The sequence below is a fragment of the Cyanistes caeruleus genome, chromosome 27, assembly GCF_971803275.1.
Source record: "Cyanistes caeruleus chromosome 27, bCyaCae1.hap1.1, whole genome shotgun sequence".
NCBI classification, from domain to species: Eukaryota; Metazoa; Chordata; class Aves; order Passeriformes; family Paridae; genus Cyanistes; species Cyanistes caeruleus.
In genome coordinates this window covers 3,103,297-3,127,067 of record NC_141727.1, presented here as the reverse complement: position 1 = coordinate 3,127,067, position 23,771 = coordinate 3,103,297, and the positions used below count along the sequence as shown (strand labels likewise).

Sequence of the window (23,771 nt, the reverse complement as noted above, 5' to 3'; positions counted from 1 at the left end):
GGAGCTCGGTGCTTTCCGGGGCCGGAGGAGCCTCCCGCGCTCCCCCCGCACCCGCAGCAGCTCCGAGCGGGGGTTGCGTTTCCCTCGCGACGAGCTCAAAGATACATTAAAAAAAAAAAAAAAAAAAAAAAGGTATCCGGCCGGGCCGTTCTTGCCCGCAGGGTTCCCGGCACTGAACCACCCCGCAGCCCCGGGAGCACTGAGGACACCGAGTCAGGAACACTGGCGGGGGGAGAAGCCCTCAAAGAACCATCCCCCAGCATTGCCAAGGACACCACTAAATGATGTCCTTAAGTGCCACATCCACAAGACTTCTAAACCCCTCCAGGGATGGGCATCCACCCCTACTGCCCTGGGCAGCCTATGTCTGGGCTGGATAAAATTCCCAGCATTTCCAATATACAACCCAAACCTCCCCGGCACAACGTCAGTGACAGAGCAGCAGGGACAGTGTGTGTGACAGCAGTGACACGAGCTGGACTGTACCTCAGCTTCCTCCTGGGTGAGGTGGCACAAGACACTTCAGCAGTGGTTCATGGCCACATCTGGGGGCTGTTACACCCCAGTGAAATATTTCTGAAGGGCTGCCAGGGCATCGATCACATGGCTGGTTCTGCTCCAAGCAATCATCACCACAGTGCAGGTCCAGGACCCAGCATAACCCGGGCTGTAGAAAAGCAAAGGCTGGGGGCAACCACAGAATGCTGGGCCTGGCTCACCCCTCATCTGTGATGTCATTATGGGGCACAATCCAGAACCAGCAAGGGGGTTCAGTACTGGATGTTTGGGGACAACACCAGAGTGCTCCACACACCTCAGCAAGGTCCACTGCCTCTGGCTCCAACGTGGGGGATAGCTTGGCACCTACCAAATATTCATCCTCCAACATGGAGAGGAAGATGAGCGATAGGAGTTGCAGCATCTCCAATGAACTCCGCCTGGAAGGGAGATTCTGTGATGTGATCATCAGTGTGGATGGGGTGGAATTCAAGGCTCACAAGCTCATCCTCTCTTGCTGCAGTATCTACTTCAGGTCAGTAGTTGAAACACAAGGGGATGGGGACAAACGGTAATCCCTGATTGAGGTCACCCTGCCTCAGCACTTCTCCAGGACTCCACCTTCACTGAACCTCTCATCAAGTGATTTCCCATAGTCCCCACACCTCCCTGAACACCAGGATTAATCCACATATCACTGTCTCTAAGCCCTGGTGTCTGAGGAGCCCCAGACACAGCCTGGCCAGCCTGGCCCAGCTGCCATGGGGCAGCTTTGCCTTCCCCACACCCTGTGACTCTCTGGAGTTCAAGACCAAGTGTTGGTGCTGCACCTGGGTTGAGGCAACCCCACCCCAGTATCAATCCGGGCTGGGGGATGAACGGATTGAGACCAGCCCTGGGGAGCAGGACTTGGGGTGCTGGTGGGTGAGAGGCTGAACATGCTCTGGCTGTGGGCACTGGCCCCCAGAAACCCCCCATTGTCCTGGGCCCATCCCCACAGCATGGGCAGCAGGAAGTGGGGGGATTCTGCCCCTCTGCTCCTCTCAGGTGAAATCCCCTGCCCTGCTGCCTCCAGCTCTGGTATGCTCCAGAGGCTGTCTCCTTTTTCAAACAACCAGCAAGTAAAACATTAATCAATAAACCATGGGGCCTACCAGAATATCTCCCACCAGTGCCAAAACTGGTGCCCTGTAGGCAGGGGGAGCACAGGGGATCCAGGGGCAGGGTTTAATGCAGCAACATCATGTTTTTAGGACTCTGTTTACCAACTGGGACAGCGCAGACAAGATGGTCTATCAAATCCCTGGCATTTCAGCTGAAATGATGGGTCTCATCATCAATTACGCCTACACTGGGACAGTACCGATCACAGAGGACAACGTTGAGAGTTTGTTGGCTGCAGCAGATCAGTTTAATGTCATGGGCATCGTCAGCCTGTGCTGTGAGTTCCTCAGTTCCAGGCTGTGCTTTGAGAATTGCATTGGCATTTGCAGACTCACTGACTATTACCACTGCCCCGACCTGCGCGCAGCTGCCTGCGTGTACATCCTGCATCACTTCGAGGAGGTGTCCCAGGTTTCTGAGGAGTTCCTAGATCTCTCTGCTGAGGAGCTGGCACACATCATTGAGAAGGATGAGCTTAACGTGAGGCGAGAAGAAGCCGTGTTTGAGGCTGTGCTGAGGTGGATCGCTCATGACCCGCAGAACAGGAGGCAGCACATCGCCTGCTTGCTCAGCAAGGTGGGTGCAGCACAGCTTTGGAGCTGTCCCCAAAAGCTACCGAGGTAGCCATCGTTATTAGTACTCCAACCTCCTCCTTGCGTGTTTCAGGTTCGACTGGCACTCCTACAATCCGACTACTTCATGAACAACGTCAAAGCTCACGAGTATGTGAAAGACAACGCCAACTGCAAAGATCTCATCATCAGTGCCCTGTCTGAAATCTACGACCTGAACTCCTACGGCCAGAGTTCCTCAGTCAATGCCAACCCGCTCACCCGGCCGCGCCTGCCCTACGCCATCCTCTTTGCCATCGGGGGCTGGAGTGGGGGCGGCGCCACCAGCGCCATCGAGACCTACGACGGCCGCACTGACAAGTGGCTGAACATCCCCTGGGAGCAAGAAAGCCCCGTTGCCTATCACGGCTCGGCTTATTTGAAAGGCCACGTCTACGTTATCGGTGGATTCGATGGCACAGATTATTTCAACATCGTCAAACGGTTTGATCCACTGCAGAAGACGTGGCAGCAGGTAGCACCCATGCACTCGCGGCGCTGCTACGTCAGCGTCACCGTTGTGGACAACTTCATCTATGCCATGGGAGGGTTTGATGGGTACATGCGGCTCAACACAGCGGAGCGGTATGACCCAGACACCAACCAGTGGACCCTGATCACCCCCATGCACGAGCAGAGGAGCGATGCCAGCGCAACCACGCTGAATGGAAAGGTAAACTAACCCCAGAGAAGAGCAGTTGGGGTTGCAGCATGAAGGAAGTTCACATAAACTTTCACTTAATTTGTAACACTTAAATTCATAACAATTCATTAAATCCTGGAGTTACAGATGTAAAGCAGCCTGCCTGGTGTGGCAGAGATGTGACCAGGAGGACAAAAATTCTTCTAAAGCTGCTGCCCAAATGGAGCCCAACAGCCCTTTTCCTGGCCATAGGTGCAATACCAGGCCTGTCTGCTTCATGCAGCTTGGAAAATCAAGAGATAAAATCTTGCTGGCATCAACTTTTTGCACTGCTGCTATTTCGAACCCAGGATGACAAGACCATTCCCATTCTAAAACAAAACACCCCAAAAAATTCTGCTACACCATTCATTTTCTCTTCAACATGTTTCCTGACCAAGGGTCTAACCACCACATTCACACTTTCCCACCTCTCCTGTCCCCCAGGTGTACATCTGTGGTGGGTTTGATGGTGATCAGTGCCTCAGCTCAGCTGAAGTGTTCAACCCCACCACAAACCAGTGGTCCCTGATCGCCCCAATGAGCAGCAGGAGAAGCGGAGTTGGGGTGATGGCGTACGGGAACCAGGTGTACGCGGTAAGGTTTGGGTGGCTGCAGTTCCCAGACCTTCAGGGTGGCCATGTGTTTACATGAGGTTTAGGGAAGTCAGGGTTAGGCTGATGCACTTCCCAAGAATGTTATCACCCATCACACGCTTTTGAGTATGAAAATGGTGTTTGGCAATGTTTAAGCAGCTGCAGCAAAGAACACAATTTCTGCCACTGCCAACAGCATCAGCAGCACAGAGCAGGGGCTTGGGCCTGTTCATCCATTGTTTATCCTCTCCATGGACTGCATCCAACCTCTGGAGAACTGTCAAAATTGACAGTTGCATAAAGTGCTTTGGAAAACTCCTCAGGGAGCAGAGAGCAATAAGCAAGAGCCATGTTTGGAGATCTGGTGCTCTCTGCCATGCTCAGACTGCAGCCAGGGAGGCAGGAGCAATTCCCATCCCACTTGTACATGCCAAGATCTGGCTGAGGAAAGGCCCCTTTCAAGCTCTGTCCCTTTGGCATTTGCAGGTTGGAGGGTTTGATGGGAACAGCCGGCTCCAGAGCGTGGAAGCGTACAACCCTATCGCCAACGCCTGGCACGCCGTGCCCTCCATGCTAAACCCACGCAGCAACTTTGGCATTGAGGTGATGGACGGCCTGTTGTTCGTGGTCGGGGGCTTTAATGGGTTCAGCACCACCGTTGCCACCGAGTGCTACGAGGAGGACACCAACGAGTGGTACGACGCCCACAGCATGGGCATCACCCGCAGTGCCGTCAGCTGCTGCGTGGTGCCAGGGCTGTCCAACGTCATGGAATACATCGCCAGGCAACACTACTACCAGCACAGCTCCTCCATGGACATCTTGTTCACCAGTTCAACTCGGAGCTCGCCGTTGTAAATAGTTCCCCTTAGCTAGGAGTGTTGTGATCAGCCATCAGTGGATGCTTGTGTAAATAGTTCTGCGTATCTAATAAAGTCTTCTGAGCATCCCATCATTGGATGCCTGTGTAAATAGTTCTCTTCAGGTAATAAAGTCCCCATGGCAGCAAGGGAGTATGTTCTCTTGTTCTAAAATAGAAACAATTTTAACAGGCCAAAAGGATCATTAGGATTTCAAATTTTCAATCACCAGCACTACCCAACATGAGTATCAGCCACACCTTATACATCAACTTAAAAATCAAAAGCACAACAGAATGCTAGAGAAATAAAAGGTTTATTTTCATTAATTCATCTCTTACAATAAACTTTAGTACAGTGTATTTAAGGTCAAGAACAGGACATCAGGATCTGTTTCAAAGGGCCTATGACACACACTACTTTACCTCACAGGTAAGGACATGAGTGCTGCTCCCCAGGAAACTGCTGTCCCTCTGTTAATATACCAGGAGAGCAGAGCTGCTGTAACCCACAGTGACATGGACCCACGAGGAGAATCTGACTATTAATGGTCATCAAACAGCTCGTTAGTTCCACACTCTACATTCATATTAGTAACAGGGTTAGATCCTCAAGAGCACCTGTTTTATCAGATCCCACCCAGCACTGTCAAATGGGAGATGCCTTGTACCCCAACCTAAGGTGGGCAGAGCTGAAAATAAATCCAAGCCACAAACCACTTTCTTTATGCTTGCTTTTCAAAGCCCACTGGATCCTGTTACAAGGCTGTATGGGGTGCTTTGAGAAGAAAGCCAGGACACAACATGTGTGTTTGGAGGCAGATATGAGGACAGGTGTAAAGGTGTGATTGTCCTAAGGAGGAGGAAAACTTCCCCCAATGCCCTTTGCCCTCAGTGAGGCCAGCAGTCAGCCTTCTCACCCTTACTGAACACACACTAGGATCCACTGACAGCTGACCAGCCTCTAGAAATACACGGGAAGAATTCCCAGGCTTTTGGTTATGGGATCATTTGATAAACACCCAGCAAGCTACAGTGGTCAAGGGCACAAAAAACTGTTACGGATTCACAGGCTTGCTGGCTAAACTGCAGCCAGAGCCATGAATGCAATTCTCCCAACATCTTATGTGATGCAATGGATCATTCAACCTATCAGTCACAAACCACATCAGTGCCACTGGTCCCCTGGGATCCAAGGCTAAAAAACCCCAACTGCTTAAAACTATCCCAGAACTGGTTGAGCAAACCTTAAGAGCAGACAGTGCTGCTGCCAGCCCCCCCTCACCCCAGAGCACACGGAGGGACAGCACGGCACACACAGCATGCGGCTGGCACACACGGGTTACCTGTCCAGGGATGGGGCTGGGCTCACACAGGCTCTGAGTGGAGTGCTTTTAGTAAATGCCACAGCTTGTCCGTCAGCCCAGAGTCCTCCTGGGAAGTGCAATATCAGTTTTGCTTAGGGAAAGCAAGACTGCAAGGTTTATTCTTGCCTCTTTGTTGCACAGTGCCATGCATTAAATATTCAGTTCCTATTCCAACTGAAAGAACCATCTTGGTGTTTCTCCCTACAAATTGTCTGTATTTGATGACAGACTACAAGAGAGCTTGGAGAGAGCTATGGTGATGACCTGCCACTTCCAACTGCCTGATAAATCCTTCCAGCTGGTTCAGCAGGGTGGAGGACATGAACTCCTCTCCATTGCTTTGGTGCAAAGTCTGGGAAAGTATCTTAAAATCAGCTCCTACAAATTGCTGTTACAATGATGGATTCAGCACTAGAGGCATTTGCATCACAAACTGCTGCAGGAGCAGCAATTCTGCACCTACTCCAGCCAGACCTGCAAGGGTCCATAAGCTGGACTCCACAGATCAAGCCCCAGCTTACAAACCTACAGCAGCTGTCAAACATCACCTTAAACTCACCTATTTCCTCTTGCAGGAAGCCAGTAGCATAGACTTCACCTGCCCCAACAACCAAACAGGCAAAGAAAATACAACATGGTTACCACAGAGGAGTAAACTGAGACAAACTGTTCAGAATTTCAAGTTTGGTAGTTTTTTTAACTAAGGCTGGAGACTCTCTCACAAGCAGACAAATTGTTGATATCGAAGTGACCCATGAACCACAAAGTGAAGCATTAAGGGACGTACACATCAGAGAAACCTTCACACACTGAGTGGTAGAAAGACTTACCCCAAGTTTCTGATATGATCTGGGCTGCCTGTTGAACTGGAAAAGGAGAATGAGCAGCTCAGGAAGCAAAACAATTAAGACCAAAACAAACCCAAACCGGTTAAAAGTTCTTTGCAGAGAAGTCACCACGTCAAACCCATCAGCAAACCATTAATGAACCAAGAACACTAACAGATTTTCCAGAAAAGTTTGTCTACACAAATTTTGTAATACCCAGGTTACTCTTCCCATTCCCTTCCCTAAGATCCTGAGTTAGACTGCATGGAAAAACCTGGAACATTCAAAAGGGAAGGATGGGGAGAAAAGGAGGTAGGAAGTATGCACTGAAACTGTTGGCAAATGAAAGGGTCCTGGAGCTTCTTGGCCTGGGGAAGAGGAGTGCTCAGTGGGTCAGAGAGGCAGGGATACTCAAAGGTACTATCCCACATTCTGCTCCCTGGGAGCACAGCAGGAAGCAATCCAGAGCCAACCAGGGCATTTGCATGTACAGCCACCCCAGAATGCCAAAAGGTGTTTAAACGAGCTTAAATCTCATCCCCACAGCAAGTGGGGATATTCAGATACTTGGAGACTGAAAGGCCAGCTCTCCCCCCTGCAGGAGCACACGTGCCAGCTTGGTACTGAGCTGCAGCACAACTGCTGGGAGTCCCTTGGGACAGCACAGAGGGCAAAGGCTTCTGATTGTCAGAGACAGGCTGGAAACAGCAGGGGCTCTTCCATCACTTTTCACTAGAATTAAAACATGTGCAACATTTGAGAAAAGACCTACAAGTAGCTCAGGTTTCACTCTATTCCCATTAAACAATCCCACTCTCACTGATCTGCTTTGACAGAACTGAACAACCAGTGTGGGTGGGTGGCTAATTGCTGGTTGTCACTCCTTCACTCAGGCTGTTGACCCAAGTTCTTGAGTCAGACTCAAACAGACTCAAATCTGCAAATACACCTGAAAAAAATACCCACTGCCTCAATCTCTCTTTTAGCGCCTTGTGTCCAACCAACCATCCATTTATAAACAAACTCTGCAGCCTCTCTACAACACACAAATACAAAATATTTAATACACATACAAAGATCCTGAAGTAATTTCATAAAGAAAGATTGTGCTTTTGTTTCATACAGAACTATTGCACTTGCCTCCAGCTTGGGAAAGCCAAGTACACCGACACCAATCCTGTGAAGTTTAGTCACTGAGGAGATAATCAAAGGAATGTCAAGAGATAAGTGCAAATGAAACAGGTGCCTTCAAGCACACACAAATGTAACCACTAAATTATTAAGAGAGAGATCTTTGATTTTCCAAGTAGTACTGTTAGAGACTAACTGTACAGAAACCGTTGGAATCAAAGATCTGAGGAGAGAAGTAACAGGCTTAATGCTCCCGGAGACATTTCACAGCCCGATACAGGCTACAGCTTTTCCCTGGGCATCATTAAGGAATACTGTTGGATTCACGGAGTGTCTCAATTCCCACCCACCCTCAACTTCTGAGCTTCTGAATTTTCAGTACACAACAGATGTTGGTTTTATGCATCAAATCCAATCTGCGCCCTCATGTTTTATAAAGACACATCAAGCCTAACAAACAGGTTTATTTTCTAGGCTCATCAGGAGTGATATTGCAGACACTAGCACTCGATCTGGGAGCGTGGCATCCTTCGTAAGCTCAGGGAGTATCGGTGTATCTCCTGCATCTGCCTTTCCTGCATTTGCCTTATCCTATCTTTTTGCCACATGAGATTTTGTGGCATGGGGTACCTCTGTGTTCCCTGCAGGCACCTGAAAGGGATTCTCACATGGCAGGCAGTGGCTCTGCAGCGGGGCTGTGGCATTGGGGGCAGGAGCATCCAGCGCTTCCGCTCAGCGCAGTAGCGATAGGCCTCCTTCCTGTACTGCTTGTCAATGTCATCGCTGTTCTTCCACCCCCCGATGATAAACACATCATCTTTGTAGTAACAAATAGCTGCTCCTTCAATGCTCAGGACCTCGGGGGGCAAGGATTCTAGGATTTCATCTGAGGCCCTGTTGGAGATTTTTCCCTTGGCCTCCTCATTGTCTATGGGGTAACTCTTGGGGCAGCACGATGCTGTGTGGTAGAAGTTGGTGTTGGCAACAGACATCTGGAAGGAGCAGTAGTTGTCAATGAGGGGCAGGGACTCCACGTCCTGCCACTGCCTGGTTTCAACATCATATCTGATAATAACAGCCCTCAGCCCATCCTCGCTGTCACTGTCAACCGGGGTGCGGGCAGCCACATACACAAAGCGGTCCTCCACGGAGACAGCTTTGACATCCCGCAGGATCTTTGGTGCCGACTCCAGGTTCAGCCACTTGTCCTGCTCAGGATTATAAATGGCCACATCCTTAAAGCCTGGACTGAAATTGCCGTGTCCACCAATACTGTACAAGTTGCCTTTCACTTCAGTAAGGCCAAAGGAATGCTTCCTGGTGATTAGGTTTGAAACCTGCTCCCAAATATTTCTGTTTGGATTGTACCTTTCCACAGTCTTGGCAAACCCCGGTTCCATGGAGCCAGCCACATACACGTAGGACTCTGTCACGGCCACGGCATGCCCATCCAGGTGGTTGTGGATGTGAGGCAGGTTCACCCACCTGTCCTCATCAATGAAGTAGCCCACACACTCGCTCAGGTAGTCGCCTCCCTCAGAGACGCCGCCGATGACCATGATGACATCCATGTTCTGTCCGAAGCGCGGCAGCAGCGCGGCAGGACAGGCGGAATGCTGCAGGTTCCCAGACTGCAGGTTCTCAGAGCGCAGGGCATGGCTCTCCACAGCCTCGGACACCAACTTCACACAGGCCTCGTTGCTCAACACCAGGTGCTCAGATTTGACGTGGCGTGTCAGGTATGTGGGTTTCATCTGAGACAACCTTAGCAGCTTAAAGAGATCTTCAAAATACCTCTCTCTTTCCTCAGGATTTTTCTGAACCCACTTCAAAACAGTCTCAAAGAGGATTTCTTCAGAGTCCACCGTGATCTCCGAGTCTGAGAGCCAGTCCCGGACAAGGTGAAATGGCAAAGTGTAGAACTCCTCATCTTGGATGACTTTGTGGAAGTTTCTCCTGATCATATCCTGTGCTTTGAGGGCCAGCTGATTCAGGGAATACATGTGGGCCAAGCTGTGAACTGCCACACAGTTGGAGAGGTTCAGTTTCTTCTTCAGAAACTCTCCACAGAAGTCCTTCAGCCGGGTGAGCAGAAACCTGCAGGACAAACAAGGGAGTTATAGATACCTGGAGGTGTTCAAGGGCAGGCTGGAGGGGCTTGGAGCAACCTGAGATAGTAGAAGGTGTCCCTGCCCATGGCAGAGAGTGGACCGAGATGAACTTCTAAGGTCCCTTCCAACACGAAGCAGTGTGTGATCCTCTGATGCCGTGGCCCGGTGGCCGCCAGCCCCCGCCCCTGCCGCACTTACCTGTCCGCCATCTCCAGCACCTCATGGACGTTGCCGGGGCTCACGCGGATGGTGCCGGTGTACATGAAACCGATAACGGCCTCCACCGTGTCGGGGTCGGGGCCGCCCTCCGAGCTCCACTTCTGCAGCTCCACGCGACCCGAGCGCGACTCCGCGAACCCCCCCGAGAGCAGTGGCGTGAAGTACTCGGTGGCGGCGGCCAGGACGGACCGGTGCGCCCGGTACTCGCGGGCCATGCCCGCGCCGCCGAAAGCCAGCGTGATGTCGCAGTACAGGCCGTGGCGGCGCTGCTCATTCTGCCGCCAGGCCAGGTCGGAGCAGTGCGCCGGGCACCCGAACTCCTCCGCCTCAGCTTCCCCGTCCGCCGCGCCGCCGCGCGGGCCCCCGCGCTCCGGCTCGGCAGCGGGCGGGCCAGGACCGGGGCCGGGGCTAGGACCGGGCTGCGGCTGCGGACAGGCCGCGGCCGCCGCCATCTTGTCGGACATGGCGGGCGAGGGCGGTGCTGCCCCCTGGCGGAGAGAGAGAGTCTCTGCAGGGCAATGGCGGAGGCGCCGTGAGGGGAGCCGGGGCCAGCGCAGCGCCCGGGGCCAGCCGAGACACAGCGTCCCCTCAGCCCGCCACCCCACGAGACCTCACCTCCCCTTAACTCAGGACCTCCGTGGATGCCCATGCCCTCAGTCCAGGAGCCCCTGGGACCTTCCGAGACTCCGCGTCCCCTCACCCAGGACCCCTCGGGACTTGCCCATAGTCCCCGTCCCCTCAGGCCACCCCCGGATCTCCATCCCCTCAGCCCGGAGCCCTCCGGACCCCGCATCCCCTCAGGCCGGGCCACCCCCGGATCTCCATCCCCTCAGCCCGGAGCCCTCCGGACCCCGCATCCTCTCAGGCCGGGCCACCCCCGGATCTCCATCCCCTCAGCCCGGAGCCCTCCGGACCCCGCATCCCCTCAGGCCGGGACATCCCCAGATCTCCATCCCCTCAGCCCAGATCCCTCGGGACCACGCGTTCCCTCAACTCGGGACACCCCCGGATCTCCATCCCCTCAGCTCGGAGCCCTCCGGACCCCACATCCCCTCAGCTTCCCTGGCGTGGGGGCAGCCCAGTGCTCCCGGTCTGCCATCGGGGAGCTCGGGTGTCACGGACCAGACCCAGACCCCGTTCCACTCGGAGCTTCAGGCAACCCTCATTATTTTCTTCTTCCCCATGCCCTCTCAGCAATTAGGAATTCTCACTTCATGGCATACAGGTATGCAGTGAGGTACTTAGCTCATGTTTGCTATACACATAGTGCAATTCACTAACTCTTGTATAATGCTGTATCAATCACAGCTACTTTATGTGCTTCTGCTTATGCTCTACTAAATTTTATCTTTTTGACCTACACTGAAACAGGCAAGGGAAAGCCTGTAGGCAGTTTGATTGCAGATGCTCAATTTATGAGTAATTGTTATTTTGTTAAATGACAACTTGTCACACATCCCCTTAGACACTGTTTAGGGACAACTTATAGAAGCCACACATGGAAAAGGAATAAATTAGTAATGTGTATTTATTTGCGTTTGGTTACAATACACAGACAAGGAGGACACTGAAATTATTACTGAGATATTTTTGCAGCTGCAGATCACATGAGTGACAGCGCACAGAGCAGCAGTCAGAGGAAAGGAGAGGTCATTTGCATAAATACAGACACTGGAGTACAGGGATTTCACAGTTTTCACAGCAGTATGTTACAACTTTACACTTTAAATTACTACACCAGCTTGATTAACATTGGTTATACATCAGCAGTGGTCCCAGGATTCAGGTACAGCCAGACCAAGGATAAGAACATGGTAAACAAATTGAAAAACAATGAACGACAAAAAAATGCAAAGTCATGGCTTATGGGAATGATAGGCACGTTCCCCTCATGGGAAACGTACAGCTTGTTACCAGAGTTAGGTTCAGTAAGGCATACCTATGAGCCAAACTCTGCCCCACAAACCCTAAATCACTTCTGGAAACAAAATGAAATGAGAATAGAAAAAATAAGTGTGAGACAGTATTAAATACAGCAGGTAACAGAGGGAATAGCACAAGTTTTGGTTTTATTAGAGTAAGTTTCTATCCTTATAAAACAGTCGCTTTGCACAGTTTGACCAGGCAGCTTGACGTCTCTGTCCCAACAATCATCTTTATAAATCACAGTCCCACTGTGGCTGTCCCCTGGCCAGGCTTCTGTCCTGGTGCATTCCAAGGCAACACCAGCTTCTCACATGGTCATGTGCTCCGGTAGGATGTAGGATATGTCATCCCAGGGGTGACGGTACAGACCCTGCTTCAATCTCTTCTGGTCCAGGTAGTGTCCTGAAAGAGGAGTGGTTCATGTTACAAAATTCCCATCCCTCCTCTTAGTCTTGAGTTGGATTTCTAGAGTGCACTGAATCCCCCCTAGGTTTCAGGTTTGTCTGGTGTTCCTGGGGCAGGGCAGCCCCAGGAGGAGGGAAGGGGCAGGGAGGACATGGCAAACTCACCAATGAATCCCATACTCCTGCCCAGTACAAAGATGCCATTGAGAGCTCCTATATCAATATACTCATCTGCTTCTTCCCTGCAAAACAAAGGAAAATAAATGGCTACTGGTAATCATCTATTTAAGGAATCAATCTCAGATGGGCTGCCACCTGAACCAACACAAATTCCCCTGACACTTTTCTGCCTCCAAAAGCCAGGCCAGGCTATGTTTCCTTCCCAGTGTCATAGAATTCTGCCTCTCAGAAGCTGGCAGTGCAGCTTCATAGAACCAGGATCTAAGAATAGCCCCCTCTCACTCACCGTGTGAAAGAGCCACAATTCCTGAGCACGTCAACAAAGGCCACTCCAATAAAGCCATCTACATTCAGGATAAGGTTTGGTTTCTGCAGGAAATAAAACATACCTCAATAAAGATGTCAACAGTGCAAATGGTGTTCACTTGGCACCTTACACTGGTGATTTGAGAACAGCCCATAGCTGGGGACACACCAACCCAATGATGGAAAGGCTGTTCAGCAGCCTGAGCAAGAGCTACACTTAATGGGAATGCTAGAAAACCAGCCCCAAACAAGGGGTCCATTGGGTCAACAACCCCCAGAAGTTCCCTGTCACAGGCCACTGCATGTGCCAACAGCCTCAGATTTACACCCAGCAGTGCCAGTGCAGACAGTGGCCACAGAGATGATGTTTTGGCTCATTCAGCACTTTCCTGGTAGCCAAATGCCTTCAGCCTTTCCAAACTGCAGCTGTACTTGCCCCTCAACTCTACCCCAGACAATCTCCATCAAGAATTTATGAAGCACTGCACTGAAAATACAGCTAAGCTCCAGTCACTTTTCCTCCCATGAGAACCAGTGCCCAGGGCAGTTCAATGCCTGCGCCTTTCACCTTGGAAGTTGTGATTTTTTCTACTTCAAGTGCGTAGTCCAGCAGCGGAGTGGCTGGGAAGTGCTGCTTCACGTAGTCCTTGAGAATCTGAACTCTCATGTCAGGGTTGTTTATCTGCAAGTTCAGAGCACATTCCAGTCAATGATGTTGCCTCTTACTGATACTCTTTGTAGATTTGGGGAGAATTTGGTCAACAGCTGCCTCTGAAACTTGCTGATTTTCCTTTCTTTTGTTTTTGCTCTCCCCCACCCATCCCTAAAAATCCCTCCAAGTTTGTCCTAATACTGTTTTCTTACTGATTTCACTCGGTGTCCAATGCCCATGATCAGCTTCCCTTCTTTCTTCATCTTATTCACAAATTCCATGGGGATAATCCCACTGTCAAAAGCTTTGCTGAACATTTTGGCTGCAGCATCAAGTGCTCCCCCAAACCGGTCACCCTGGGTGCAGGACACAAAGGCAATTACATCAAAGGACTCCACAATTAAGATACAAACCCAAGATTATCTCCCCATCCACCCCTCCTGGTCTCTGGCATTCATGACATTAGAGTTGGGCAGGCACCCGAGAGAAAGAATCTGCTTATCTCTCACACGAGTGCCAATTTGGAGCCAGTGCATCTCTGCTAGAGACAGCGTGAGGGAAAATGCAACACAATCCAGTGTCTGTTTTAGTAACTCTTGTCAGAGCTCGAGCAACCAAATAGAGTCAACACTGACAGCAATTTGGCTGCTACAAAAATATTTCTAGACTCGAAGGAGACAAACTAGTCTGGCTTACTGGAAAAATGGACCAGATTTGAAACAGGGAGCATCAAACTATTAGAGTTGAAATTCAAAGTGTGAGTAGACACAACCACTAGTCTGTGACTGCAACCAATCCAAAAATTAGTAGTAATAATACCTAGAAGATTAACGAGTAACAAAGCTAAACCTCCTGAATATCAGGTACTCACAATAGTAAGAAGGCCTGAAGTGAGGCTTGAAACCAGATCTTTGCCAGCCCTGGCACAGACAATGGTGTTGTGGGCTCCAGACACGGCCGGCCCATGGTCTGCTGTCACCATCAGGCACATCTCAATGAACTGGCAGGCATACCTGGGTAACCTGGGCACAGACACATCAGTCAGGGACACAACACAAATACAAATGCTTGTAAAATCCCAGAGTTGAGAGACTCAAGTCACACTACACAAGTAGTCACAGAGTGAAAATCATGCCTAGAATAATTTCCTCAATGCACCACAAGATTCATGGAAAACCTTATCCTGACATTAAAACATATTGTATACAACCCAGAATGCTGACATGGTGTCATGGAGGGACTACACAAATGGCATTCCAGTGAATCTACCTTCCCAAAGGAATCCTGGAGTTACTTTTTTGGCTTAAAAGTCTATTAATAAACAAGAAAAACTTCAACCATCTGCAAGCTTTCACAAGAGCCGCCTCACCTCCTCTGAAACCAGAGCAGGCCTAGAACGCCTCCAATTCCCATCTCCTCTTTGAAGACCTCGGTGATGGGCATTCCAGCATAGATCAGCTCCTGTCCTCGCTCATCACAGATGCTGGTCATGAAGGAAGCTGGTTTGCGAATCAGTCCCAGCTCCTGGAATTGCAGTGCAAAGACAGGATGTTAAACAAACCACACCAGCAGAGAGGGGCAGCACAGGGCAGAGTGAGCAAACAGCAAAGCCTCAGGCTTGCCCCCCTCAGAGCAGCTTCCACAGCCCAGAACCAGCACAGTCAGCAGCTCACAAGTAACACTACAAAGCACAACGTGGCATCCAGAATGACAGCCAGTGCTCCATCTGATTGCAAGAAACCCAAAAGCAGGTAAACCAGCACAACTCACCCTTGCCCAGGAGTAATCCATTGGCACAGTTGGGGGAGGCACTTCTTCAGCTGGTTCAATCACTCTTTTGGCCACAAGATCCTGGTACACAGACCTAGGGAGAGAATCCATTTAGTAACTTTGGTACTTCTAAGAGATCCAGGTGAGGTGATCTAACCTAGACTTTAAAACCCCACAACGAGTAGAAGTTGCTTTCCTTAAGCAGAAATATACTCCCTATCAGGCCAGAATTAGTGCCCTGACAGCTTTTGTCCACTGCTGAAGGTGCCCTGTGAGTGTGACTTACTGAATGACCTCTCCCAGCTCATCGAAACTCCGGGGAACAAACACTCCAGCTTCCTTTAAGGCTTGGTTCTTTGCTACAGCAGTTTCAGAAGCCTGGTTGGCACAAGCTCCTGCATGGCCAAACTGTACCTACAAAAAGAGAGAGCACTAAGGAATACAGACTGTTACCTGCAGAGAGTGCAACAGAACAGAGCCTTGACTGGGAACACCAGTGGCTGCACATCAGTCTCCTCTGAGCTCCCAAAACTTCTATTTGCAGTCAGAGACAGCAAGACAATCACAGGGATATTCTGATCTAGAATCCCTCCAGGCTCATTCATTCATATTCATGTTCTGCCTCCCTAAACTGCCCCACTTCAGATCTTTGCCATCCCTACCCCAGGAAAAGACAGCTTTCCCTGGCATCTTTGGGGTCCCTTCACAATTAAGCAGAATCCCCTGGAAACTTCCTGTGACAGAACTATAGAAGCGCAAGATATCTTTATCATTTATATTTATGAACTTTTGCACATTAAAGTCATTATTGCCAGTTCTAGAAGGTTTAGGTACAATGAGTGCAGTTTTTCTTCCTGTTGTGGATATATCCTTATTTTATGCATTTGTCCCCATTTTTGCCTGTACCTCTGAGGAGAACATGGTGGCACAGGTACCAATGCACCAGCACACCACTGGCTTGGTGATCCGGCCTTCTTTAATGCCCCTGCAGATCTTGTACTCTTCTGTGCCTCCGATCTGCAGGGAGAGAGAAATGGTTCCAAGCTGCACTTTTGATAAAACCAGCTCCAAGACACACACAGAAGCATTGCCGGGAGCACAGAAAAATGGCTGACATCTCAGAACCTTCTAATTTTTATTTTTTCTTTTTAATAGGGAAAACTATGCTTGCCCAAGGAATACATTAAATTTCTTTTTATGAAAGCAGCAAGAAATAAAATTTGGAAAATTCAAGAACAGTAGAAGTATCTGCTATTTAGCATCCTTGCAACCAGGTCAGATGCTCCCAAAGCAAAAACCACGGGTATTTCTCAGATAGTGAAGTGGTCTCACTCACCTCCCCCAGTACTACAATCATCTTCACTCCTGGAGTATCCTGATAACGCAAGACATGATCCATAAAAGTTGAACCAGGATATCTGTGTGCAATACAAGGGAAACAGTAGAAATTTATTTCATATCCTTTTCTAAAAGAAAAATTAACACCCAACATGCTGCTCCTTCTCCAAATTACCAACAATTCCTCTGTTGACCAACTCAAAAACCAGTGCCTACCAAAAAGCTGCCAACTCGTACCTGTCTCCTCCGATGGCCACCCCCTCATAGACCCCGTCAGTGGTTCGGGAGATGATGTTGTTGAGCTCATTGGACATCCCTCCAGAGCGGGACACGTAGGCCACGCTGCCAGGACGGTACAGCTTCGATGCCAAGATGTTATCCAACATGCCTCCTGTGTTGCCTATTTTAAAGCAACCTGGCTTAATCCCACCAACCTGTAAGACAAGAAGAGAAAGGTGCAAAGCCCTTTAAAATAATGAAACTGTAGAGCACTTGTGTAAGGCAGCCTTGCCTACATTTGTAGAGAGAAAGGATGGCAAAGACTTTATGATGAGAGACTTCCTATGACTAAAGACCAAGTGGATTATAGAATACACTCCATCCAGCTGAGAAAGCTGATTTGAAGGTTAAGAAAGACAGGAGAAGGTGGCAATCAGTACTTACAGTTGCAGGCCCAATGATGGTGACTCCCTTTTTATCAGCTGTCTTGATCAGTTTGCGTGTCAGGGCCTCTGGAATGCCCTCGGCAATAATGGCAATGGTGCGGATCTGCAGCAAGAGAAAGAAAACCATTGGTACCTCACAGAGCAGCCCCTTATCAGGCCCCTGGGAGGTCGTAACTGGGAAGTCACTCTGCGCACTCTCATCCAGGAAGGCCAAATGCATGAATCTGCATTCTGCCATGATCTCCACAACAGGCTCAATGCTCTGGTCAGGGAATTTTCTCCCCCTTGCATGTCGCAGTAAGGATGGACAAAGACACCTGTTTCTTCTTCCACAATAGCCAGCCAATCTTTATTCTTCACAGCTCACATTTATATGGTTACCAGAAGGTATTGTGTTTAATTCTAACTGGTTGGCAACTTACTGTAACTCAGTTCATTGGTTAGTATTTGCTAGTGTACACAAGTCACAAACTTTTCTCTCTAACGATGTTTACATATTTGTCTCCTTGAAAGAAAATGTTTCACATGGGTAGAATCTTTCTTGACATAGGGGCAGATTCCTTTCTCATGGGTGCAGGTTGACAGACTCATTCTCACAGATACTTCTCAGGTCAGCTATTAGCTATACTTAGCCAAAGAAATAGGCCTAAGCCATGATTTTACAAGGTCTTTCTTTTGTAAGGTTTTACCTAAATGCCACACTTGCACATCAGAGCAGCACTGTAGTACAGTCAGCCTGAATTAGTTACTGCTAACCAAGAGGCACCGGTTTCCTCTTAAACAAATTCCAAGTCCAGCATTAGGATTTGCCAGGGGCCCCCAGCATCTTCCTTACATTCTGCAAGGGGTCTGAACAGGGGGTTATCTGCTAAGTCAGAAGACCAAGACAATTTCCCAATGCCAACATGGTTTAAGAAACATCAGTGCCCTGCTGACAGGGCCTTCCTTCTTCATTTGGGCTTCTTCTGGATCCTGCACTCACCTGGGGATAATTCATGGTTTCGATAGTGCTGTCATAGGCAGAGCGCAGGGACGCAAAGTTGATGAGAACATCCACCTCTGGGTGCTTCCTCATGGCATCTGACATGTTCTTGTAGACTGGGATCAGGATTTCTTTGTGGCCCCAGTAGAACTTCTGTCTGTGGTCACCACTGTGGAAGAGAAGATAGAAAAGCCCTGACCTTAAGGCTGCTGGAAAGGCAAAGGGGCACAGCGCATGCAGACAGAGGAGTTTACAAACCCCATTCTCAGCCCCTGAGACTGACTGAGACACGAGCACGTGAGCGTGTCTGGGGAGGGACCATATGACAGCAGAAGGTTCTTCAGAGAATAGGACAGAGCAGCGTATGGAAGGAGACGGGCTAATGGGGACAGAGGCATCCAGCAAGATGAATAAGCTCTCCCACAGTGAAGTTACCAGAGCCTTAACTCTACTCCAAGCTGGAAGACAGAATGAGGCACAGAAAGAGTAATGAATGAGAGGTGTGCAAAGCTGTGTCACTGGGCTGGTGCTAACACTGGACTGGGGGAACAGGAAACCAGTGGTGAATAGCCAGGACAGCAATAGGAGGGCCAGTCAGCTGCCCAATCCTGCTACAGCAGGACTCTGCCCATCCCACAGGCACTGGAGGGGAAGCACCTGGGAAGGTTTCACTGTTGGTATTTCATACACACTAGATGCTCTGAGTGGAACTGCAGTGAAGTCTGGGCATCATTCAAGTGTGTGGACACTGGCTATGCTCCCATGCCAGTGCATTCGTGACAGAACATTCCAGGTTTTTCTAGCCTGGCTCCCTCCAAAAGGTCAAGCAGAATCAGATAATTACAGTTAGCCTTAAACTTCAATCCCTATTGCTTTTTCATCCTTAATCAAGTGCAGCACTGCCAGAGGCTGCCACTCACCTACAGACATGGGTGTGCCTGCACTCAGTACCCCGAGGTTTGCACTTGCTGAGAAGTTATTACAGAACTGCAATTACCATCAGAGCTGCAGAATAACAGTACAAGGTCTTAAATGTCAAGAGGAGAAATTCTCTGCAGGACAGAGGTTGATTAGACATCAGCTCTCCAAGATGCCTGTAAATACCACGGGAGTGAAGCAAGGCTCCTGCCTGGCTCTGGGCTCCCACTTCACTGTACTGGAAGCAGCAGCTGCTGTTTCCCTTCTCCCTACTTGCCCTGTCCCACAGGGATATCCCCACACTGAGGAGGTACAATAAAAAAGCTCATGAACACCCAATAGCATCTCTCATCCCTGTAGAGATGAGTAAAACAGGGTAAACACCACAAGGGAACTCTCTATCCTACTGAGGGATCCACAGGCTTCCTCCCGCCTGCTAAGAAACCACTGCTGCTCTTGGAAAGAATATGAACAAGATCTTACTTTCTTTAAATTTTGTTTGGCTATATACCTGCTTTGGTTTGTCAGCAGAGCTGCTAAAATTCTGGATAATATTTGGATGGGTAATTCCTGCTGCTGCAGGCACAAATCAAGGTGTCTCAGACAAGCACACAGCCAAGAGCAGGTGAGTGGAAGAAGCCTTACACAGCCTGCCTGCCTTTGCTGAGCCAGGGGGCTGGAAAGAAAGCCCAGGCAGTCACACCTGCCTTACTCACTGAGTGAAGAATAGAATTTGGACTTCTTTTAAATGCACATGAAGTGGAACTTCAGTTCTGTGGTGAACATTAAGCTGTTTCAACAGCGCAGCCAGAAATCAATGGTTGAAGAAAGCAGCCTACAAAGCCAACCCAGGGGTGGAAGGGAGCAGAGGAGAAGGTGTTCCAGCAGGGATGGACACCAGGGCAGAGCTCCACTAAAGAACCACAGAGGCTGAGAGACGAGGAAGGTCACAGAAGAGTTAGAGGGAAATGGAAAAGCAGGCACAGGCTACTTACGTGAACGGATAAACCATGGCAGCCACTGAGGGTTCATCCCGGGAGCAAATATAATCAAAGTCCAGCATTCCTTGGACAGCCCGGGTCTGCATCCCCCACACGATTGCCTTGGTGTGCCGGCTGAACAGTGCTGTGGCTTTACCTGCTCAGAGAGAGGGAAAAAAAAACAAGCCATCTTCAAACTGTACACCTGAGCAAGACACAAACTGCAGCTTTGCCAAATGCCTGCCTGAGGCTCCTGGATGAGTGTATTCCCCCCCTCCAAACTGAAGCCAGGAGACGAACTGCAGTTTGCAGGATGGAGTAGCCACACTGTCCAAATTGCGGAAAAAACTGTAGATGAAGCAGCAAAACCCCTTCCCTGGATTCTGAACACAACAGCCAGGTTTTGGGGTTCACTAACTGGGCAAGTGAATCACAGGAGGGAGCTGGTACAGGAGAGAAGTGAAAACTGCCTCTGCCTCTCCTCTCAGGAGCCTTTCATATTTCTCCCAGTTTTCTTATGCAAAGTTGAAGAGAGCATTGAATTTAATATATTTATTTGCATATAGCCCACAGTCTGGGCAAACCATGGGAGGCTGCTCAAGGCATCACAGTAGAATGATAGGAAATTTTTTTTTAAAAAGGCAGGAAACAGTGGGAGAACAAAGAAAATAAAGGAGCTAAACATACTCATGTTTTGTTTTTTTTTTAACAATCAGAATCCAACACAAACTTGATGGCTCCAAGCATTTATATATGGCCCAAAACTTGGCTTCAGGGGACAGAGTCACAGGAAAAGCAACAGTTCAGCCAGTGAGGATGGACTCTTGGCTTAAAGTCTATTTACACCACTTGTCACAGCACAACATTGAGTCTCTCCTTCTGACTCCAGGCAGAATTAATTTTAAAACTTGTGAAAACTCAGAGCTGATCCACATGCTGATGCCAACTTGGGCTACTGCTGAGTTCTTTCTGGATTTGGATCAAAGGTAAACAGCATTAGGAATTAAACAGGATTAGGGATTAAACTCTGGCTTCAACAAAAAAATTAGTCCTTTCTCTCCAGCCCTACACACTCACAGTTCAGATTCACTGCAACATGACTTGCCATTAAGGAACTGAATATTCTGTTTATCTTGCAGGTGCCTGCAAGGGAGGGTAACACGAGTGTTCCCAGGAACACCAAAATGCAGACCCAGAGAGGCAATTATGTTTGTCTGAGAGCATGTAAGCAACAATCCAAGAATTCCTCTTCTACTGTCCTTCCTCATGATAAGGGAGGTAACTTGAAACTCTTTGCTCCCAGTTCAGCACTTTATTCTCACACAGCACAAAGCCCAGTAGTCTTAAAGTCCCTATAAAATTACTGAGCACAAACTTTAATGGTTTGCTGGACTGTTAAGGCAACATTTAGTTAATTTGTGACTTTTCTGTACTTTCCAAACCTGATAACCAGGGCTCCTGCACTACTTTCCCTTTGAAACAAGATACCAGTTACTGGTCACAATTAGTGACCCCTCCTTTTGAAAAGCAAAGGGAACAGAGCTTTTCACAGTGTGCCTCGGGCTGCTCTTCTATGATGATTGTGCAGGGGACAGGAAGAAAAAACAAAGTTTGTTTGAGACCTGGCCCTCTCTCCCCCAGAAATAGGAAGTATTTGTGCAGAGGCATATGTGATCTGCACTTGAAAAACCAGATGAGAAGTTTACATGGTGACAGCTAAATATGCTGGGCAGGAGGAAAGGACCAGACAACACAGCAAACTTTTGGAGAGAAAAAACAGCAACAAAACCAAGAACTAAAAACATCAGCTGCCAGCAAGGCCAGGCACATTCAGCTGGTCACACAGGTCCTACCTGAACCAGATCTCGAGGCTGGGATTGAATCTGTTAAAGAGAGAATCACTCATGCAATGGTATGACAGAGCTGGCTGCTGCCAGCCTGCTGGCCAGGCACCCAGGCAGGTGCTGCAGCAGTCCTTCTCTCCACAGCACTCGGGGCATTTGGCTTTGCTCTTGTTAAAAAACAAGCAGACTTGAGCCCTCTAACTGTACTTCCTCACGTTGTGCTGTTCCTGAATATCCCAGATCAGACCAACTCTGACTAGTCATGTGTATGAGCTCATGGCACAAGTGAGCTGCTAAACCACTTAACTACACAAGACAAAGATAGGCAGGTACCACAAAACTGCTTCCCTTTATATCCAGAAACAAAAGCATTTGTCTCATGCCCATCCTGCCTTTGGGAACAGCAGAGCATTGCCAGCAGCACTCACAGGGCTGGACTTACCAAGAGGTGCTGTTGGTTTTGCCTTCTTAGCTGGAGCAATGCCATCTGGTTTGGACTCAGAGAAGGAGGCAGTTCTGCTTGGTGCTGGAGTCTGAAAGATTCAGAAGCCAAATCAGTGAGGGACAGTGCTTCAGGTATGGCCTGGAGCACAGAGGAGGAGGTGGCCTCACTTTGGCTACACTGGTCTGCTACAAAGAAAACGAGTTTTCAGATAGGACCATTTCATCAAGAGACAGAAAACTGAATGACCCAGTAGGTTCAACAGTCACATCATCAGCTTTGAGAGGCCACATTTTCTGCACAAGTGAGATGAGCATTGGGGTGGCCTCTCCCGATAAACTGCACCGGGAATGTTTGTTTTCCTAAAGCTTCCTACAAATACACTAGTGGCCCAAAATGTGTTTCCAGCCTGTTTGGACAGGGGCAGCTGCCTTCATGAGGCTCCTCAGCCATGACCCCTTCACAGTGAGGAAGAACTCACCGAGGGGCTGCCACTGGCGTTGAGGAGGAAGTTGGCGGTGTGGGCTGCGGCGGGCGGCTGGTTGGGGATGGGCCGGTGGCCCAGTGCCATGCCCACGATTGCAGTCATGTGGGTCTCCGTGCCAAACACATGGATGGGGATCCCTGTGGTCTTCCCTGTGGAAATACACAAGAGCAGTCAGCCTCCTCAGGGGAAAGCTCTACCAGAGTGAAGCATTTAACCTTGAGGAAGCTCAGCAGAAAGCAGGATACAAGAAAAAAACTTCAGGACAAGCTCGGTCCTTACCGACTTCTCCCATGACACGTAACCCTTCCTGGTAATTCGGGCCTCCTCTTCGTACAAAGATCCTCACCTCATGCTCCTTCAGAGGGCCTTGGTAATCCTTAATTGCTCTTACAATGCCCTAAAAGAAACACACAGGACAGGTGACCCAGGTGGACATTTACCCCGTCCCATCATCTCAGGAACTCCTGGAAGAGATGGACTATGAGCCTCAGTCAAACATGGAATTGGGAAGAAGGGCTGGGGGCTGACAACTGTGTGTTTGCTGATGTTTGAGACTGGTCACTTACTTTGAAGGTGGCTGCTACATTGGTGAAGTTTGCAATGCTACCTCCAATAATCAGGATCTTCCCTGGGGGAAGAAACACAGGTAAGTAAAACCATTTCAGGAGCAGAGCACTCCAAGATCAAGAAGCTGTTAAGGACAAAGTGAAGCAAGGTTGCAGAGTAACCAGCTGTATTTAGTAGAAAAAAAACCCTAAAGCAGTTGAGTTTAGTAGAGCCTGGAAGATAAGAGCTTTGTACCAAGCAAAAAA

General features: G+C 49.3%; 3 protein-coding genes across 7 annotated transcripts in view; 1 reads left to right on the top strand and 2 right to left on the bottom strand.

Moving 5' to 3' along the window:
* Window positions 1–571: 571 nt before the first annotated feature.
* KLHL10 (kelch like family member 10) lies at window positions 572–4,503 on the top strand. Of its 2 annotated transcripts, XM_023946081.2 has the most exons (6): window positions 712–1,033; window positions 1,752–1,939; window positions 2,030–2,238; window positions 2,329–2,946; window positions 3,403–3,552; window positions 4,038–4,503. In XM_023946081.2, the coding sequence occupies exons 1-6, from the start codon at window positions 732–734 to the stop codon at window positions 4,407–4,409; spliced, it is 1,839 nt and encodes a 612-aa protein (XP_023801849.2). In that variant the 5' UTR covers window positions 712–731; the 3' UTR covers window positions 4,410–4,503. The 2 variants fall into 2 exon arrangements, with proteins under 2 accessions (XP_023801848.2, XP_023801849.2); XM_023946080.2 differs by having other exon boundaries at window positions 572–1,033; window positions 1,752–2,238.
* A 205-nt stretch (window positions 4,504–4,708) lies between these two features.
* Window positions 4,709–10,745, bottom strand: KLHL11 (kelch like family member 11). Its single transcript, XM_023946079.2, has 2 exons — window positions 10,045–10,745; window positions 4,709–9,832 (listed from the first exon to the last, which is right to left on the bottom strand). The coding sequence occupies exons 1-2, from the start codon at window positions 10,527–10,529 to the stop codon at window positions 8,236–8,238; spliced, it is 2,082 nt and encodes a 693-aa protein (XP_023801847.2). The 5' UTR covers window positions 10,530–10,745; the 3' UTR covers window positions 4,709–8,235.
* An 830-nt stretch (window positions 10,746–11,575) lies between these two features.
* ACLY (ATP citrate lyase) overlaps window positions 11,576–23,771 on the bottom strand; it is a 25,964-nt gene continuing 13,768 nt past the window's right edge. For 2 of the 4 annotated variants that reach the window (XM_086864306.1, XM_086864305.1), the window contains exons 10-29: window positions 23,526–23,587; window positions 23,239–23,356; window positions 22,954–23,108; window positions 22,473–22,563; window positions 22,040–22,069; window positions 20,202–20,343; window positions 18,289–18,457; window positions 17,305–17,409; window positions 16,879–17,075; window positions 16,640–16,721; window positions 16,210–16,320; window positions 15,590–15,717; window positions 15,304–15,397; window positions 14,903–15,057; window positions 14,405–14,555; window positions 13,746–13,889; window positions 13,450–13,563; window positions 12,862–12,944; window positions 12,561–12,637; window positions 11,576–12,393 (exon numbers count right to left, since the gene is read on the bottom strand). In XM_086864306.1, coding sequence (XP_086720432.1) covers window positions 12,299–12,393; window positions 12,561–12,637; window positions 12,862–12,944; window positions 13,450–13,563; window positions 13,746–13,889; window positions 14,405–14,555; window positions 14,903–15,057; window positions 15,304–15,397; window positions 15,590–15,717; window positions 16,210–16,320; window positions 16,640–16,721; window positions 16,879–17,075; window positions 17,305–17,409; window positions 18,289–18,457; window positions 20,202–20,343; window positions 22,040–22,069; window positions 22,473–22,563; window positions 22,954–23,108; window positions 23,239–23,356; window positions 23,526–23,587 — 2,303 coding nt within the window. In that variant the 3' untranslated portion in view covers window positions 11,576–12,298. The remainder of the gene's footprint in view (window positions 12,394–12,560; window positions 12,638–12,861; window positions 12,945–13,449; window positions 13,564–13,745; window positions 13,890–14,404; window positions 14,556–14,902; window positions 15,058–15,303; window positions 15,398–15,589; window positions 15,718–16,209; window positions 16,321–16,639; window positions 16,722–16,878; window positions 17,076–17,304; window positions 17,410–18,288; window positions 18,458–20,201; window positions 20,344–22,039; window positions 22,070–22,472; window positions 22,564–22,953; window positions 23,109–23,238; window positions 23,357–23,525; window positions 23,588–23,771) is intronic. The other 2 variants (XM_086864307.1, XM_086864308.1) reach the window with 1 other exon arrangement.